We start from the raw sequence: 19,363 nt of genomic DNA, 5'->3' as shown, positions 1-19,363 counted from the left end.
AGAGACCATTTCGGCCAGGCTGGTCTCGAACCCCTGACCTCAGGTGATCTACCAGCCTCGGCCTCCCAAAGTGCTGGGATTACAGGCGTGAGCCGCCGTGCCTGGCGGTTCAGTGGGTTTTGATAGAAGACTGTCTACAAGACTTATATTTTCTTTGAATATTTTTGGCATTTTCATATTGCAGAAAAATTCATCTTTTGACTAAAATATCTTGGGTCACTTGATGGTCATCCTATGTTACAGTGTATACGTTTTCTAACAGGATAAAATCAGTTTTATATGAACCTGCATTCTCTCTACTTATATTTAAACCTATCCTCGTATCAATTTAAATCACTATAAAACTATGTGTAAGGATAATAGAGTCAAAAGATCTGGGGTGGAATCCTTACTTCTTTCACTAGTCATCTGACCTTGGGCAAATTAATCTTTCCCTAGTTGGTTCCCTCAATTATAAAATTCTGGAAAAGGGAAACTTTCTTGTGAAGAATCCAACTGGGCTTTGGAGTGAGCCTCAGCAATGAGCCTCTTATCATCTTTTGAAAATAAGATGTCTTACTCCTTCCCCCAGATACTGTCATCTGGGGAGCACGAATTTTTTTTGTTTTTTTTTAAGAGTTGGGGTCTTGCTCTGTTGCCCAGGCTGGAGTGTAGTGGTACAATCATGGCTCACTGCAGCCTCAAACTCCTGGGCTTGAGCAATCCTCCCACCTCAGCCTCTTGAGTAGCTGGGGCTACAGGTATGAACCACTGCATCCAGCTAGGGTGCAACATTTTTAAAAGCTTCCCAGTGACTCTGAAGTACAGCAAAGTCTGGGAGCCACTGTCTGTGGTCAACTTTGTATGAGTTCCATGTACGAGGATCTAGATCATTTGCTATTTTAGGTTATTTGATTTTGAGGTAATTTTAAGAACTAGAGAGTCAGTTATGTTTTAAACCAGGGGTTACAAACTAGAATGCTTACCTGAGCCAGGGAAGCCAGAGTGAGCAGTGGGGACTGCAGCAGTCATCTAAATGGTCAGTGGCAACTGTGTTCCAGCTGCTGTTGCAATTTAGAAACTGTTAACTCTTACAGTTTTTCTAGAAAAGCTGTAAATCTCTATTTTTGTAAGAAACTTTTCAATTTTTAAATTTTGGGTCAAGTATTACTAACATTATAGGCCGAGCAAAACATGTCTCTGGGCCAGATTTGTCTTGGGAGCTGCCAATGTGCAACCTGTGTTTTAAAACTTTGTCTTTGCAGGACTGGGCCAGGCACGGTGGCTCATGCCTTAATCCCAGCACTTTGGGAGGCCAAGGTGGGCAGATCACCTGAGGTCAGGAGATCGAGACCATCCTGCCTAACACGGTGAAACCCCGTCTCTACTAAAAATACAAAAAATTAGCCGGGCGCGGTGGCGGGCGCCTGTAGTCCCGGCTACTCAGGAGGCTGAGGCAGGAGAATGGTGTGAACCCGGGAGGCGGAGCTTGCAGTGAGCTGAGATCGGCCACTGCACTCCAGCCTGGGCGACAGAGCGAGACTCCATCTCAAAAAAAAAAAAAAAAAAAAAGAAAAGAAAAACGTCTTCGCAGGATGAAAAGTATACTAAGCATGCATCAATATGTTAAAGTTGGCATTTTTCATCATATTAGGTCTAGTACCTATAATGCATTTCCCTTAAGCAAGTTTTTGTCTTTGATAGCAGATATTCTTTAAGAACCTCTAGCTTTGATCTCTTCACTCTAATTCCAGTGGGGTGTCCCCACCTAGGGCGTATTCTCTCATTTCCATTTTGATGACAGAAATTGTGGCGCACACCCCATAGTACATTCAGACAGCAGAATGCTGCTATCATGCTGGGAGTGCCAACCAAGACCAGATTTCCACACATATAATGCCAAGTCCCAGAGTTTTCCCTTGAGATACGGGGCAGAGCCAATATTATCCAGTGCTGGCATCACTTGGCCATGATTTAGAATTCACTAGTAGCAAGACCAGCAGAGAAGGCAAGCATGGAAAGGCACAAGAGGCGCCCAAAGCACTCTTATGTTTCCAGGGAGTACCAAACCCCCGAAAGACTATTTCTCAACTTTGTTCCATGAATTAAAGTTGTGAGTTATTCACATGCAAGATGCCTATAAGTGAAATAAAAATATATTCACACATCTGTTCATCTAAAATAAGTCATTTAACAAAAAAGTTGAAAAACATTATGCATATTGGGTGATAATAATGTATTTATGTTAAGATGTTTTGATTAAAACACCTAATTTTGAGGAAATAATATCTAATTTTTTGGTTTGGGGATTATTTTTAGATCATGAGGCTGGAGATGGAGTCCTGAAGCCAGAAGAAGGAGGCATGCTTTCAGAAGAATTAAAATGGGCATCCAGACCTGAAAGTATGAAATTAAGTGGAAGAGAAAGAGAAATGGACAGTTCAGCAAGCAGCTTAAGAACACAGCCAAATCCTCAGAAGCTCTGGGAAGATATCCCAGAATTACCTCCAATTCATAGTTCTTTAGCACCCCCCAGTGGGCATATGTTAAGTAATGAGGATAAAACAGAAATAGGTGATAATCAGTTTACAAAATCTCACAGTCGACTATCATCTCAAATTCTGGTTGCGGGAAATGTGGGACAACTTCATGGTATTACACCGGTAAAACTGTGTCGAAAAGAATTACGTCAAATTTCCGCCTTAGAACTATCATTGCGACGTTCCAGTCTTGGAGTTGGGGTTGGATCAATGGCTGCTGATTCCATCGAAGTATCTAGGAAACCAAGTGACTTAAAAACTTAGATATTTAATAATAGAACTTTCAGTAGATATGTAAAAAGATTCCTTTTTCTAACCTGTTAAAAACTAAAGCTCAATTTCACTACCTCTTTCCTCAGAATAAAGGAAGAAGGGGAGGAAGGAATCTCTAATTCTTTTATATACTATAGATGTGTACATCTTCTATAGAATACTTCGGAAGTTTAATTTATATTTCCATAGTAAACATGTTTTCCAATACTTGGTAACATTTAAATATTTACATTTGTAAATACACTTAAATGTTTTTCCAGGCATATTTGAAGAATAAAACTAATAATAGACTAAAATATCTATCAAGTATGTATTATTATATAATATAAATGTACATTATATTATAAAAGTATTTTACAATATAACTATATTATTGTTATTCTCAAATACAAGTATATTGTTATTTTTAAAAGATCCAGCTAAATATTGCTTTTGTCAGAGGGAGTCACCTGCTGCATATGTGGGCTAAGACAACCTCGCAGCTTTATAGATTGAGGTTCATTTACAGTCCTCAGAGCTCACAGAAATGGTCAGTCTTGACTTTTTAAACATGCTCACTATTCTGTTTCTGGAATTTTTTTGGATTTTTAAAAATTTATAATGTTATATTTTTTGTTTACTAATATTATGCAATATAAGTTTTCATGCCTTTCCTGATCTATACACTCAATATATCTCTCACTGTGCTCAAGAGAAAGAACACTGGTTATGACATCTCCGGTCATACGGAGTATGTCTGTAAAGCCTGAAGTCTCGCCAAAGCATCTTTAATGATCTGATGGGCTTAAGTCTGATATTTTTCTCTACAACCTCCTTAGTCAGGCTTTGCAAACTGGCCAAACTACATTGGGGCTGTAAATATGTCAATGAAATTTTTACTAAAATCTCCTAGTTTTTCTGGCCAAAATTTTACTATATAATGTACAATTTAGTTTGGAATTAAGAACTAAACAGTTTACCCACCAAATGTAGCTTGTACTTTTTAATCATATTTTTCAGTTATAGGAAACATCCATTGTAATGACCTGAGAAATTATTTTGTTACTTAAGTTGTTCTTTGTTACTTTTCCAAACTTTCACTTGTCAACCAAGGTTGAGTTTCTTAAACTTAAATTAATGTTTGGGTGGGGGCTGTAGCAAAACCATTCTGACATGGATGCTTACTCAGAGTCACCCACTTCCTTGCTGAATCCATTTATTCTGATGTAGTGCTGCTACAGACCTTTTCCTTTTGTCCTTCCCTCTGTTGCTGTGGACTTGATCACCTCACATAGGACCCAAACTGTCACCCTGTGCTCAAAGACTTAAGGCTTCCTTTCTCTCATTGCTAGCCCCTAGGGAGTAGAGTTTCTCGGTCTCCTTGCTAAAAACCAGTTCCTTTAGGAAACAAATCAAAACAAAACCAGCTTATAAAAAGGAAAATAGTTTCTCTTTTAAGCATGGTACTAAAATTTATTTAAATTAAATAGATTTCTGTGGACTTACCTGGGAATGAAACAATTTTTAATATTGGTCCAATGAGATACTATTTTCTAAATTTCAAAAAACTAATTTACAAACTAACTGGGAAATTTTATTTTTACCAGATTGAAGTCAGATTCTGGTTTCCAGCTAGTCTTCCATTTTTATAAATTTATGTATATTCATATATATAAATATAAGTCATATAAACCAAAAGTAAAACATACACATTATAAATATGTATAAATGCACTGACCTTTTGCCATTTTTTAATATATATATATATTTTATATATGTATATACACACTTGTATATATACAAGTATATAAGGAAATGTGTATTTCCACAGGTAAAACAAGTATATGTAAATTAATTATTTCTAATTAAGGCATAGCACATTACTTAATCTTACAAGGAATTTATCATTAGGACCTTCATTAATAAATACATATTTATTTAAATATATTATTGCGGTGCTTTGTTGAAGGCACTGACCTTTTACCATTGTCTATATATATACACACTTGTATATAAACACTTGTGTGTATATATATAGTATATATATACTTGTATATATAGGGTATACATTATACATTATTTCGTTATATATTTCATATCATATAATGATACATAGTTATATATAGATACACTTTGTATATATACATATAGAAATAATATATAATGGTCAACGGTCAGTGCCTTTAACAAGCATAGCAATATTTATAAATATGTATTTATTAATGAAGATCCTAATTATAAGTTCCTTGTAAGATTAAGTAATGTGCTATGCCTTATTTAGAAATAATGTATTTAAGAATGTATTCTGATACTGGAATCCTACTTGCTCAAGAAATTAACACATACTTGTTTTACCGTGGAAATACACATTTCCTCAAAGCCAACTCACTAATAAAGCAAAATTTATATGAAAACAACAATGATTAGGTTTGATTATGCAACTGTGAGTTGATTTCTAAATAACAAAGGTATGGGTTTTTCCTGCCTTTTGGTGAAACATACATCCTTTATATAGTATGACAGATTTCATGCCACATATGCAAACACACATATAAATAATGTCATGAATAATATATTCTGGAAATGAACCTCTGGTCATTCTAGTTTAGTCAGTGTTCTCACAAAGGAAAGAAAAAATCAGACACCTACACAAGGCAAGTAAAATTATTGTTTTACATTTACTAATAATGATTTTACTCTTTTTCACATGCTTTGTCTAAACATTTTGTCACTTTATTGCCTTTTTGCATGTATATAAAATGTTTGTGGTTTTCTTTTTTTTATTACGTTCTTTTTTTCTCTAACAGTAATAAAGCATTTGAAAGGAAAAATATTTGTAAAGTACTAGTTACTTTCCTAACTCTAGAGTGTTATAGCTAACAGATGGAAAATTCTGTAAGGTGGGAACCACAGGTGGTGAGAACATTGATGAAGGTGCTTTTGTGCTTTAATGTGTGCTTTATTTTTGTTAATGTATTTTTTTATTGTTGCCTCAGTGCTTCATATCTTCATGAACTCAGGGTCCAAGGAGCCAGCAAAAATATGATCTTCATTAATTGTGGACTAGATTGCCACTAGCCATTGCCTTGTTCAGTCTAGGCCAATAAAGTGAGGAATGCTTATTTGAGACTAAATTCCTTATATAGAAAAAAATAAAAGTCTTAGTTTTGGAATGACTATCAGGGAGTAAAATCCTCAGTGGGAGTTGGGTTCTGTGGTCAAAACAAATTCTCATACATTAAATGCAAGTATGACATATTTTGATTTTTCACTTATTTCCTTAGGCACCTAGTCGTGACTTTCAAACAGTGGGGTATCAGTATTTAAAAGTTCAGGTAGAAAGTTACTTATGTCCACAATTCCTCTCTCAACTTCATTGGAATTTTTTTTAAAAAAATTCATTATGTATATTTTACATTTAAAGTTATAACAGATTGTAGGCTGCCTTAACACTGATAATATATTCTTCTACATTTATATTTTCAAAAATTGAAAATAAAGGCGAGAATGAGATCCATCTGCAATAAGCATCTCAAAAGCATTGGGCATATAGTACTTTTGAGCTTATGTTGGCAGACGTACACCAAGGGTAGGGTACTGGGGAGCCTCTGCCCAATAAGGAGAAGTATTTTATCACTGTCATTGCTGCTGATAAAAGCAGGCTCACTTTTCATAGGTTTTTTTGTTTTTAAATTATCTGTAAATAATGCATCCCTTATTGCCTACACCAAGGTTGACTGCTGCGATTCCTTCCATTCCTTGGACTGTACAGCATACAAAGATAAAGCATCAAATACTGGAATAGTGTTTGATTTTTATAATGGCTTTCATGTCTACCCCAACATGACTTCAACATGGAGGTAATCAGAACAAAAGAAATTATGAAAAGAAATCTCAGAAAAAGTTGATGTTACAATGATAGCTTTTGATATTTTGCATAGTTCTCATTTGTCTGTTTTTATGTTTCCTTCAGGAATTTCTACAGTAAGTCAACAGAATTGGCACTATTTGAAATGCTAACTGTAATTTGATTGAAACCAAATATATTGAATTAGACTTACATATTATGTTCTATTGGTTAATTATAACACACAACTCTATTCAGTTATCTACAGTACTTTAAGAGAAAAATACAGGGCCCGGCCCTGTGGCTCACGCGTGTAATCCTAGCACTTTGGGAGGCCAAGGTGGGTGGATCATGAGGTCAGGAGATCGAGACCATCCTAGCTAACACGGTGAAACCCTGTCTTTACTCAAAACACAAAAAAATTAGCTGGGCATGGTGGCGGGCACCTGTAGTCCCAGTTACTCGGAAGGCTGAGGCAAGAGAAGGACGTGAACCTGGGAGGCGGAGCTTGCAGTGAGCTGAAATCGTGCCACTGCACTCCAGCCTGGGCAACAGAGCTAGACTCCGTCTCAAAAAAAAAAAAAGAAAAACACAACAATCTTACAGTCTGTTATAAAGAGCAAGATCCCTATATGCCTAAGGAACAAAATCATTCACAAAAGAAAAGATAAAATTCAATATATTTTTAAAATGTATACTTAATGATTCTTGGAAATTTGAAATTATTAATAATTATATAATTAAAGTAGACCAAAAGGAAGTATTTTTAAACCTTATTTGTATACTGTATTATTGTGTTTTCAAGCTTACTACAGTACATATACAAAGCAAGGTACAATTTTTCAAGTCCAATATGGTAAATATTGTTAGAAGTTATGTGATTGGCTGGGCACAATGGCTCACACCTGTAATCCCAGCACTTTGGGAGGCCGAGGCAGGCAGATCATGAAGTCAGGAGTTCAAGACCAGCCTGGCCATGGTGAAACCCCATCTCTACTAAAAATACAAAATTAACCAAGTGTGGTGGCACACACCTGTAGTCCCAGCTACTCGGGAGGCTGAGGCAGGAGAATTGCTTGTACCCATGAGGCAGACATTGCAGTGAGCCAAGATCACACCATTGCACTCCAGACTAGGCAACAGAGGCAGACTCCGTCTCAAAAAAAAAAAAAAGTTATGTGGTCTGAAGTGTCTTATTTTTAAACGAACCATTCCTTGGACCCCACTCCACACTTAATTATAGGCATGTACTTACCTTTCATTTCCCACAATGATCCAGGATTCTAATAGCTCTAAGACAGATGACTGGAGTGGGAGGGAGACAGGAGGGAAAGAGGTTTATTTGAAAGCATTCCATAGACAAGCAAAGGATTTTCAAAAAATATTTTGAGAGAATATATTTCTCTGGCATAAGGACTGAAACTTAAATTCAACCTTTGGCTATCTCTAGACACTAAAGAATACTCTTGATTAGTACTGGCTTTGCCATTTAAAAATAGACAACTATTTTTTATACTGGTTTTTATTTTTTATACTGGTATATTTTTATACTGGTTCCTTTTCCTATATTTACTATTCACTCAGGATATTATGAAAAGAAGCCATCCTAGATCATATTTGAATATAAATTGTGGAGCCATTCAATAGAGAATTACAAGAAATAGCAGTTTGTGGTAAATTCCAATCACCTAACAACATACACTGAAGGAAGGCAGTTAGGACTTAAGTGATCTTACCTTTGAAGAACCATGAACAATATGCCAAAACAAACAAACAAAAAACTGCTGTAGGCAAAATGGGATTTATTTTTGCAAAACAATAATATCTCAACTATTTTGCTTATTTTTTCCCTCTGCTAAAATATCCCTGAATTTGTCTACCGAAAAACCTGTGTATAAAAAACTTTAATTCAAGATTACAAGCCAGCAGCTACTGGCCTGCCTTGAGAGGCTGGATTAACATTACTCATTTTCATATGTGGGCTGTAGTTGAACTTCACCGTCCTATCCTCTAGGAGTGAAAAGCAGTGAGGAGTTATCTGAGTTCAACTAATTGATCATTTTCATAATTTATAACTATTAAAGTCAAAGTGTTGTCGTTACTTTCTAGCATGCTTTTTCTAGATGGGAATAATGAGAACAGGGCAAGGTATTTTAATACTGAGGAGTTAATCTCCTTTTGAAATTTCCATCACCTGGGAGGGTTGGGCAGCATCTGAATTGTTCCATTCAAGGCCTGGGGCTAAGCCCATCTGTTTCACCAGATACTTTCCTGGCTAGCTCCAGGTGTCACCAGCTGTTAGACATGACTAGAATGACACAGGCTGTAATTTTATTAATAGAGTACATTAAATGATATTTTCTAAACCAGTCTTTAAAAAAAAATCTATTTATGAATCACTACCCCACATCTAAAATCAAAATCATATTTTTCAAATGCAACACAAAGTAATTAGGAGGGAAATTACTATTTTTGCTACATAGTAAATAGTCTTGCTTTATCAAATAAATGCTTTATCAAATGAAAGCACTTTGAAAATTGAAGCGTCATATATGTTTAAGATTAAATTATAAGTAGGTTTTCTATACAGTTGGATGTCAAAATGGGATAACTGGCACACATGGATGTTTATTTTATAAATATGCAAATCATAAGACATCTTCTAAACAAATTCTCAGTTTTAGTTATATATATCTTCTAAACAAATTCTCAATTTTAGTTATATATGTTTCAACAGTATAAATAAGAGTATTCTCTGGGAAGATTCATGTGAATTCTAGCAAAAATGTTTTAAAGACTTGCTGAATCTATTTTTATAGGCATAGAAATGCTTCATGACTATTTCTTTGATTTATGAGTGAAAGAGGATGTTTTCTACTGGATCTTTGACCACCAGTTTTTGGCTATTTATTACTTATTTTTTTAGTAACAATTACATTTGTAAGTTGTTGAACTATGTCTAGAAAAATAACTTTTCTTAAAACTGATATGAATTTTAAACCCTATTTTCCCCCAAAGAAACTATAAAACAAGAAGTTAATTTTTTTGCACAAGTATAGGTATATGATCAAATAAAAAGCAAATCAGTCTTCATTTAGCATCTGAGACTTTTAGCTCCTAAATACAAGAAGTGTATTATAATTAAATTTAACATTACCATAGTGGCCTGTCCTTCATAAACATTCAGAGGGAAACTCATTCCCCTTAGTGTGCAAGTATTTGCCAGTGTAAGGAATACTTTTTCTCTAGATCACAGCACCTATGACCTGAGCAGCCAAGTAAAGAGAAGGTCAAGACTTTAAGGGTAATGGAACCTACAATCATAAGTATTCTAGTTGATTGTGAACACATAAATCAGAAAAGAAGAATACTAACATACAGTTTTCCTGAGTTACCTTAAGTGGTATGAGGTATTCTTAGTAAGGTTTATTACAAAATTCAGTATCTCCCATGAGAAAGGAAGCTAGGTTTAAGCATTTGATTATGTGAGTTTAGTTGGCCCTTCACCCTTCAACACATGGGCCAGCACTGTGGGGTTAAGTTCTTACATAGGAAATAATCTGTACCTCTTCCAAAGGGTGGGCTGGTAGCTAAAGTTATTTATTTTCTGAAAACATTAAAAAATGGCATCTATATGTAAATGCTAAAATGTAAAGATGGGAATTTCTACAGGCTTTTAATTTATAGGCATTTCCCTGCTTTATATTTTCTATCAACCTTTATATTTTTGCTGATAGAGTTGAAAACTAAAAGCCCTATCCCTCAAGGAACTTATAGTCCAGTGATACTACTTATGGAGAGAGTAAATCAGGGTAAGGAAATAGAAAATTAGGGGTGCTTTTTCAGATGGTAATAATGTTTCTGAGCTCATATATACATAAAGCTGTAAGAACTACATGTAAACATACTGATCAAAAAATGCTTCTGTAATGTATGCATGCTCAAAAGGAGCAAGTATCATAAATTGTATCTGAACATGGAAATCACATCCAACCAGCTTTGATGGAAGAAGAAGAGCACTTTACAGTTTTAAGTCTTACATTTGGGTCTTTGATCAATTTTGAATTAGTTTTTGTACATGGTATGAGGTAGGGGTCCAACTTCATTATTTTGCATGCAGATATCCAGTTGTGTCAATATAATTGGTTGAAAAAAACTATTCTTTCCTCATTAAATTGTCTTCATACATTTGTTGAAAACCAATTGACCATACAGGTTTATTTCTGCACTCAATTTTATTCCACTGGTCTATATGTCTGTCCTATGAAAGAACCACACTATCTTGATTATGTAGTAAATTCTGAAGTCAAAGTGTGAATCCATGAACTTTGTCTTCTTTTCCAATATTTGTTGGTTATTTGGGGTCCCTTAAGTTTCCATATGAATTTGAGGACCAGTTGTCGATTTCTACAAAAAGGGACATGGAATTTTGATAGGAATTACATTGAATCTATAGATCAATTTGGGGAGTACTGCCATTTTAGCAATATTCAGTCTTCCAATCCATGAACTTGAGCTGTCTTTCCATTCTTCTAACCATGTTTTTTAGTTTTCAGTGCACATATCTTACACTTCTTTGGTTAAATTTATTTCTAAATATTCTTTTTGATGCTACTGTAAGTGGAATTGTGTTCTTAATTTCATTTTCAGATGGTTCATTGCTAGTGTCAAGAAATACAACTGCTTTTTATATATTGATCACTATTTATTTTTAGTGGATAGTAAATTGGTTTAAGAACACATGCCATGAATCAAGAAACTTAGATGGTGCTTACCATACAAACTAATTTAATGAGCAGAAACCCCAACTACTTTTTTGTTGTTGTTGATAAAATTTTAGCTGTTTATTTTAAAGACTATTTCTTTAGGAATTGTTTCTATTTTATTTCTAGGCTAAGGGTGGTAAGAGCACAGTAGGTCATTTGGCATTTGTAGTCTATAGTATGAGATCTTTCATATGTATTTTTCCTATAAGTGAAACACAAAGGAACAATCTTGAGCAACCCATGTCTCTCTGTATCTTGAGAATACTTTCTATATATTCCTCAATGCTATTTACTGTATTTTAAAGATTATACTGCTGACAAAGTTAATTTATTCAATAAACTTCTATGCGCTAGGTCTTTATGCTGAGTGCTAAATGCTAAAAGAAACAAAGCTTAATAAACCACAGATCCATCTGCCAAGGAACATACAGCCTGTTGAGGAAAGACAAGTAAACAGGCAGTTACATTTGAATTTGTTCATGCAACAACCATTTGAATGCAAACAATGAGCCTGGCACTGTAGTGACATACCAATGAGTAAAACAGACCAGGTCTCTGCTTTTAAGGGCTCACAAAGTAAAGAGGAATATGATGACTCTGGTAAAAATATAGAGGGTACTGTGGGAGTATGGAGGAAGGGCATCTAACTTTTAGGGGTAAGTGAGAATACATGGTATTTGGTTTTCTGGTTCCTGCACTAATTCGTTTAGGATAATTGGCCTCCAGCTGCATCCATGTTGTTGCAAAGGACATGATTTCGTTGTTTTTTATGGCTGTGACTATTTTGTTTTTCTTGGAGTTTATTATTTTCTTCTTCTTCCTCCTTCCTCCTTCCTTCTTTCTCCTTCTTCCTCCTTCTCTTTCCTCCCCCCTCCCACTCCTTCTTTTCTTTTCTTCTCCTCTTCTTCCGCTGCTTCTGCTTCTGCTGCTGCTGCTGCTGCTTCTGCTTCTGCTTCTCTGCTTCTGCTTCTGCTGCTGCTGCTGCTGCTGCTGCTGCTGCTGCTTCTTCTTCTTCTTCTTCTTCTTCTTCTTCTTCTTCTTCTTCTTCTTCTTCTTCTTCTTCTTCTTCTTCTTCTTCCTTCTTCTTCTTCCTTCTTCCTTCTTCCTTCTTCCTTCTTCCTTCTTTCTTCTGACGGAGTCTGGCTCTGTTGCCCAGGCTGGAGTGCAGTGGTGTGATCTTGGCTCACTGCAAGCTCCGCCTCCCGGGTTCACGCCATTCTCCTGCCTCAGCCTCCCGAGTAGCTGGGACTACAGGCGCCCGCCACCACACCCAGCTAATTTTTTGTATTTTTAGTAGAGACGGGGTTTCACCATGCTAGCCAGGATGGTCTCGATCTCCTGACTCCTGATCTGCCCGCCTAGGCCTCCCAAAGTGCTGGGATTACAGGCGTGAGCCACTGTGTCTGGCTATTCCCTTTTTCTTAAGTAGCTTAGTTTTATCTCTCTCTCTCTCTCTCTTTCTCTTTTTTTGAGACTGGATCTCATTCTTTCACCAAGGCTGGAGTGCAGTGACGCAATGATAGCCCATTGCAGCCTCAATCTCCTAGGCTCCCACCTCAGCCTCCTGAGTAGCTGGGACTACAGATGTGTACCAGTACACCTGGCTTTTTTTTTTTTTTTTTTTTTTTTTTTTTTTTAAGGTAGAGACAAAGTCTCAAAATGTTGCCTGGCCTAGTCTTAAAACTCCTGAGCTCAAGCCATCCTCCCGCCTCAGCTCCCAAAATGTTGGGATTACAGATGTGAGCCACCACACCTGCTGGTTGCTTAGTTTTCTCTATACCTATCACAATTACATCTCCGTATTTTCCACCAGAGTTGTGAAATTTTGTTCAAAAGGTTCAGACATATTAGGTAATCCATCATTTCCATTTTCTTTTCTTGGAGACATCCCTTCTGGAGGCTTCCATCCTCTAGTGTGCTCTCCAGGCCTGCTACACAGCTGACCTCCTGGAACCTCTCTTCACCTTCATCTAGGGCAGGGGTGTCCAATCTTTTGGCTTTCTTGGACCACATTGGAAGAAAATGAATTGTCTTGGGCCACACATAAAATACACTAACAATAGCTGATGAGCTAAAAAATAAAATAAAAAATCACAAAAAAGTATGTTTTAAGAAAGTTTACAAATTTGTGTTGGGCCACATTCAAAGTCATCCTGGGCCACACACCACGGGTTGGAAAAGCTTGATCTAGGGAATTCTCTTTGTTTTCGGCTTTGTTGGAGTTCCGGTTTACCAGATCCCACGTTTTTCTGTTTCTTTTTCTTTTTTGAGACAGACTGTCACTCTGTCACCCAGGCTGGAGTATAGTGGCATAATCTCAGCTCACTGCAGCCTCTGCCTCTCAGGTTGAAGTGATTCTCCTGTCTCAGCCTCTCAAGTAGTTGTTATTACAGGCATGTGCCACCACATCGGTTTTTGTTGTTTTTTTTTTTAAATTTTTTTTATTTATTTTTGGTAGAGATGTGGTTTCACCATATTGGCCAGCCTGGTCTCAAACTTCTGGCCTAAAGTGATCCACCCGCCTCAGCCTCCCAAAGTTCTGAGATTACAGGTGTGAGCCACTGTGCCCAGCCACATTTTCCTGTTTCTTGATATACACCTTTACTTGGATGGAGTGCTCCTTCCAGCAGTTTCCTGAGGGAGAAGAGTATATGGAAGCTAAAATTTTTGAGAATTTCTTGATTTTGACATGTTTTCTCGCTTTCTGCACTGCTTTTATTTCCTCCAAGCCCTTTTTTTTTCCTTTCTTTTTTGAGACTGAGTTTTGCTTTCATTGCCCAGGCTGCAGTGTAGTAGCTTGTCCTCAGCTCATTGCAACCTCTGCCTCCTGGGTTCAAGCAATTCTCCTGCCTCAGCCTCCCAAGTAGCTGGGATTATAGGTGTGTGCCACCATGCCCAGCTACTTTTTTGTATCTTTAGTAGAGATGGGGTTTCACCATGTTGGCCAGGCTGGTCTCGAACTCCTGACCTCTAGTGATCCACCCTCCTTTGACCTCTAGTGATCCAACCACCTCGGCCTCCCAAAGTGCAGGGATTATAGGTGTCAGCCACCAAACCTGGGCACTGAAGCTCTTTTTTTTTTTTTCTTTTCTTGTTTGTTCATTGTAGGTTATGTCTTTCATGTAAGGAGGTTTCTTCAAATAAACGGAGATAATCAGCTGTTCACCACATTTAAGAATAAGGTGATAGCTGGGCATGGTAGCTCACGCCTGTAGTCCCAGCTACGTGGAAGGCTGAGGCAGGAGGATCTTTTTTGTTATTATTATTATACTTTAAGTTCTAGGGTACATGTGTACAACGTGCAGGTTTGTTACATATGTATACATGTGCCATGCTGGTCTGCTGCACCCATCAATTCGTCATTTACATTAGGTATTTCTCCTAATGCTATCCCTCCCCCAGCCCCCACTCCCCAACAGGCCCCGGTGTGTGATGTTCCCCGCCCTGTGTCCAAGTGTTCTCATTGTTCAATTCCCACCTATGAGTGAGAACATGTGGTGTTTGGTTTTCTGTCCTTGTGACAGTTTGCAGAGAATAATGGTTTCCAGCTTCACCCATGTCCCTGCAAAGGACATGAACTCATCCTTTTTTATGGCTGCATAGTATTCCATGGTGTATATGTGCCACATTTTCTTAATCCAGTCTGTCACTGATGGACATTTGGGTTGGTTCGCAGTCTTTGCTATTGTGAATAGTGCCACAATAAACGTACATGTGCATGTATCTTTATAGTAGCATGATTTATAATCCTTTCGATATAGACCCAGTAATGGGATTGCTGAGTCAAATAGTGTATTTAGTTCTAGATCCTTGAGGAATTGCCACATTGTCTTCCACAATGGTTGAACTAATTTATACAGGCAGGAGGATCATTTGAAGCCAGGACTTTCAGGCCAGCCTGGGCAACACAGAGATACCCTATCTCTAAAAAACCTTTAAAATTTGTATTATTATTTTAGAGAGTCTCACTCTGTCAACCAGGCCAGAGTACAGTGGTGCAATCACAGTTCACTGCAGCCTCAAACTCCTGGCTCAAATGCTCCTCCAAGCCTCAGCCTCCAAGTAGCTAGGACTACAGGTGTGTACCACTAGACCCATCTAATTTTTTATTCTTTTCTGTAGAGATGGGATCTCACTATGTTGCCCAAGCCGGTCTTGAACTCCTGGGCTCAAGTGATCCTCCCACCTCAGCCTCCTAAAGTGTTGTGATTACAGGTGTTAGCCCGTGTGCCCAGCCAAAATTTTTCAAATAAAAGAATGAGGCAATCAAATGTTGATGAGAGCCCTTGTAGGTACAATCAGGGATTGCTAACTATTGGGCTGACCGTAGGAGACAGGCAACAAGCCACACTCTTCACCATGGGATCCCCAAACCTCAGTATTTGGAGACCTCTTCTCTTGGAGCAGCTGGTTTTCCCCTAAGAGGAAGCTTCTAGTCTCTTGACAGGATCCCAGTATTCTAGGATCTGAATTTGTGAATGAAGCTGGGGGAAAGGGGTCTGCCTTATAATTTAATATGCACAAGTTCACTTAATTCTGCTTTTCTGTGTAGTGAGTCATCCCTATCTTCAGCTCTGCCTGGTGCCCAGGAGAGCTCTGAATCAACCTCTCCAGAAAGTAAACCACCCATCTTCTGGTGAATTTGGGCAGCATGGAATGGAGTAGGGAATATAGGGGAGGCAGGATCTCATTCTCTTTAGAAAACATTCACAGTGAATTCTCCTTTTCAGCCCTGCTCTCCCTCTACTTTCGAAGAGAAGGCAGCTCTAGTTTTAGAGCCTTTCCAGGGTGCTGTGACATGGATAGGTTCACTTAACGGCTGGTTCTGCCTCCTCCCAAAAGCTTAAGTAGTCACTTTGGAGGCTTTGGTAAGTCAGTGATCACTCATCCATCTGTTTTCCATGTTCCTAAGTTTTGTTGGCATTTTATTCAGCGGGGAGCTCTTTCCCTGTTTGCTTTTTCTTTATAGATTTATATCTTTTTTATTCCTTTACTGTCATTTTAATGAGGTCTCTGGAGTAAGTGGAGACAAACGTGTGTTCAATGAACTATGCTTAACCAGAAGTCCACTTGCCACTGGGTTTTAACATGTACAGATGTAATGAACATTTTCTAAGTAGGGAAAGTCCATGTACAGTCAAAGCAATTCCATAATAATTAGAAATAAGTATGATAATAGAATAACCATACCTAACTTAATGCTTATATGTACTTGTAGTCTTTAGAATGGTTGTGTGTGTGTGTGTGTGTGTGTAACGTGTCTTATTCTCACAATAACCTCATAATTCTACCCCTAGCAGTCTGAGTCCAAAGCCCCTACGTTATATAACATAGTACATCATTTCCCAAGCTACGAGTAATCTTATTTTCAATTTATCAGGTCTTTAGTCAATCCCCACTTATTGTTAACTTAAGCTATAACTGAAGTTTTAATTTTTTAATTTTTAATTTTAAGTTTTGGCCCAGGTGCTGTCGCTCATGCCTGTAATCTCAGCACTTTGGAAGGCTGAGGTGGGTGGATGACTTGAGATTAAGAGTTTGTAACTAGCCTGGCAACATGGTGAAATCCTGTCTCTACTAAAAATACAAAAAATAGCCAGGCATGGTGGCATGCACCTGTAGTCCCAGCTACTTGGGAGGATGAGGCAGGATAATTGCTTGAACCCAGGAGGCGGAAGTTGCAGTGAGCTGAGACTGCACCACTGCACTCTGGCCTGGTTGACAGAGCAAGACTCCATCTCAAAAATAATAGTAATTTTAATTTTTGTGCATACACAGCAGGTGTATATATTTATGGGGTATATGAGATGTTCTGATACAGATGTTCTGATTATGCAATGAATAATAATCACATCATGTAAAACAGGGTATCTAGCTCTTTATAACTGAGGTTTTTAATGTAGATTTTGAACATTTACTGTGCATTGTTTGATGTGGCAGAGCTAGCATCACTGTAGATGTATCTACTTGAAATACACGTTGGAGGTAGGACAGAGTAGTCTATGACAAGTTTTAAAGCACTGTCATTTAAATTGGAAAACCTGGCATGTGTCTGGTTTATAATACAGACAGATGGGCATTTCCTGTAAAAGAAGGCAGTTACCATTGTAATTTGAGAGGTCGGAGAGAAGCAATTAGAAATCTTACTTTAGCAACATAAAACGTGAAAGCATCTGTTTAATGAAATGTGATATTTGTAAGAGTTTAACATATTAAACCACTGATGTCCCTGTGCAGCCTAATTTGGAGAATTCAACCCCTCACTCATAGATGAAAGATTTTAGTACTAGGGCTACTATCACTCTCTCCAAAACTACACACTACTACAACACTATTGTGGTATTACTCTTGCGGTAATTCTTTGTGAGGGGTATGTGTATATATGTATGTACGTATGTAGAATAGATATATATAACTAGGTGGATGTTCACTCAAAATCCTTACTGCATCTCAATTCCTTGACCTCCCTTCAGAGGATCTTGTACCCTCTGGTACCTCAATTATCCATTCTCAAATGCATTCCTTACACTCCAATATTACGGATAACTACAGCCCCTCCTCTAATTTAATTCAAGCCTCCACTCTCCAACCATCTCTTATCGTTCCAAGGTCATTCCATATAGTAACTAAACTTCAACAATTCTTCAACCTAATCAAAAACACCAATTCAGTCACTCTACCATCTTTCTACCATTCTTCACTCCTCTCGTAACTTTACTTCTTACCACTTCTGAAATTATAAGGCCTCCTTTGCTTCTACCATCACCAACTCTGCCCTTAGCTCCTCATTATGCTTGCCTGGTCAAATCTCAGTACTGGTTACTGCCAAAACTGCCTACTCAGTGCCTGCACATAAGCAACTGATTATGGCTGGAGAAAATTGCATAACCAAGTGGCTAGCCTCACTCTAAATTCATGACCACTTATTCAATGGGGCTCTTAGTAATGCCTGGAAACTTTACCATGTTCTTTAGTCAGTTCATTCTCCCTCACTCAAACTCTGATTTCACCTCCCTTCTTCTCTCTTCTTTTCTCATTACTTCCCATTAAGGACTACATTACCTAGAGTAGGCTAAACTACTATAACAAATAGACTGCAAAATGTTAAGGCTCCAACTCAATAGAAATATATCTTGCTCACATAATTGGGTGTCCAGGTCAGTGGGTAGCTCTCCTTCATCCAGGCACCTTCTTTCTTGTGGCTCTGCCAACTCCGGAGGCTTGTGGTCATCTGTATAACTGAAGTAGAGTCACTGTGTCCACGGTCCAGCTGGCAGAAAAGAAAATGCATGAAAGAGGCACAAGTACTCTCAAAGTAAACGCCTTGGCCTGACAGTGGCAGACATAACATCTGCTCACGTCCTATAACTTAATACTTGACCATATGCAACTGGAAGACAGGCTGAGAAAAGCAGTCTGTGTTTTCAGGGAGAAGGGGAGACTAAATTGTGATGGACAATTAGCAGTCTGCCGAAATGATCTTGTTCCTCATTTTGCTGAGAAAATAGAAGCAATGGGAAGGGAAACTACTTTCTCCCACTGTCAAATCTATCTACGTATCTCGGTATGTCCCAACTGAGAAGATGGGATCCCTAGACCAACCTCGACCAGAAAGGGGATCTTTCTTTCCAGGCTTTCAATGAGAACCATGTGGTCTTAAAGACCCTACTACCTAATCACAAAATGCAAACATACCTTCTTTCCTTGTGCTTTTCAACCTCTGTGGTTTTGGATATTGTTGATCAACACTCCTTTCAGTCCTGCTTTTGTGAAACTCCAATTTACCTTGCTGATGATTCTGCATTACCCTATTCTCCTCCCACTTTCTGTTCTACACCCTTTCTTTGCTGGCTTCGCTCACCTAGATCAGAGCTTCTCAAACTTTTTGATGTGGCACAAATCTCTTCAGATTCTCGTTCAGTTGAAGATGCTGGTTCAGCAGGTCTGGGGCGGGCCCTGAGATTCTGAGTTTCTAACTA

The 19,363-nt window shown here is 37.9% G+C and overlaps 1 protein-coding gene across 3 annotated transcripts in view; it reads left to right on the top strand.

Moving 5' to 3' along the window:
- Positions 1 to 3,474, top strand: part of KIF27 (kinesin family member 27) — an 85,739-nt gene extending 82,265 nt beyond the window's left edge. For 2 of the 3 annotated variants that reach the window (XM_050761675.1, XM_050761676.1), the window contains one exon: positions 2,299 to 3,474. In XM_050761675.1, the coding sequence (XP_050617632.1) occupies positions 2,299 to 2,783 (485 nt within the window). In that variant the 3' untranslated portion in view covers positions 2,784 to 3,474. The remainder of the gene's footprint in view (positions 1 to 2,298) is intronic. The other variant, XM_050761677.1, reaches the window with a different exon arrangement.
- Positions 3,475 to 19,363: the final 15,889 nt, after the last annotated feature.

This window comes from Macaca thibetana, chromosome 15 (genome assembly GCF_024542745.1).
Source record: "Macaca thibetana thibetana isolate TM-01 chromosome 15, ASM2454274v1, whole genome shotgun sequence".
Taxonomy (NCBI): Eukaryota; Metazoa; Chordata; class Mammalia; order Primates; family Cercopithecidae; genus Macaca; species Macaca thibetana.
The sequence above is the reverse complement of the archived record's forward strand: the minus strand, read 5'-3'. Positions and strand labels throughout refer to the sequence as shown.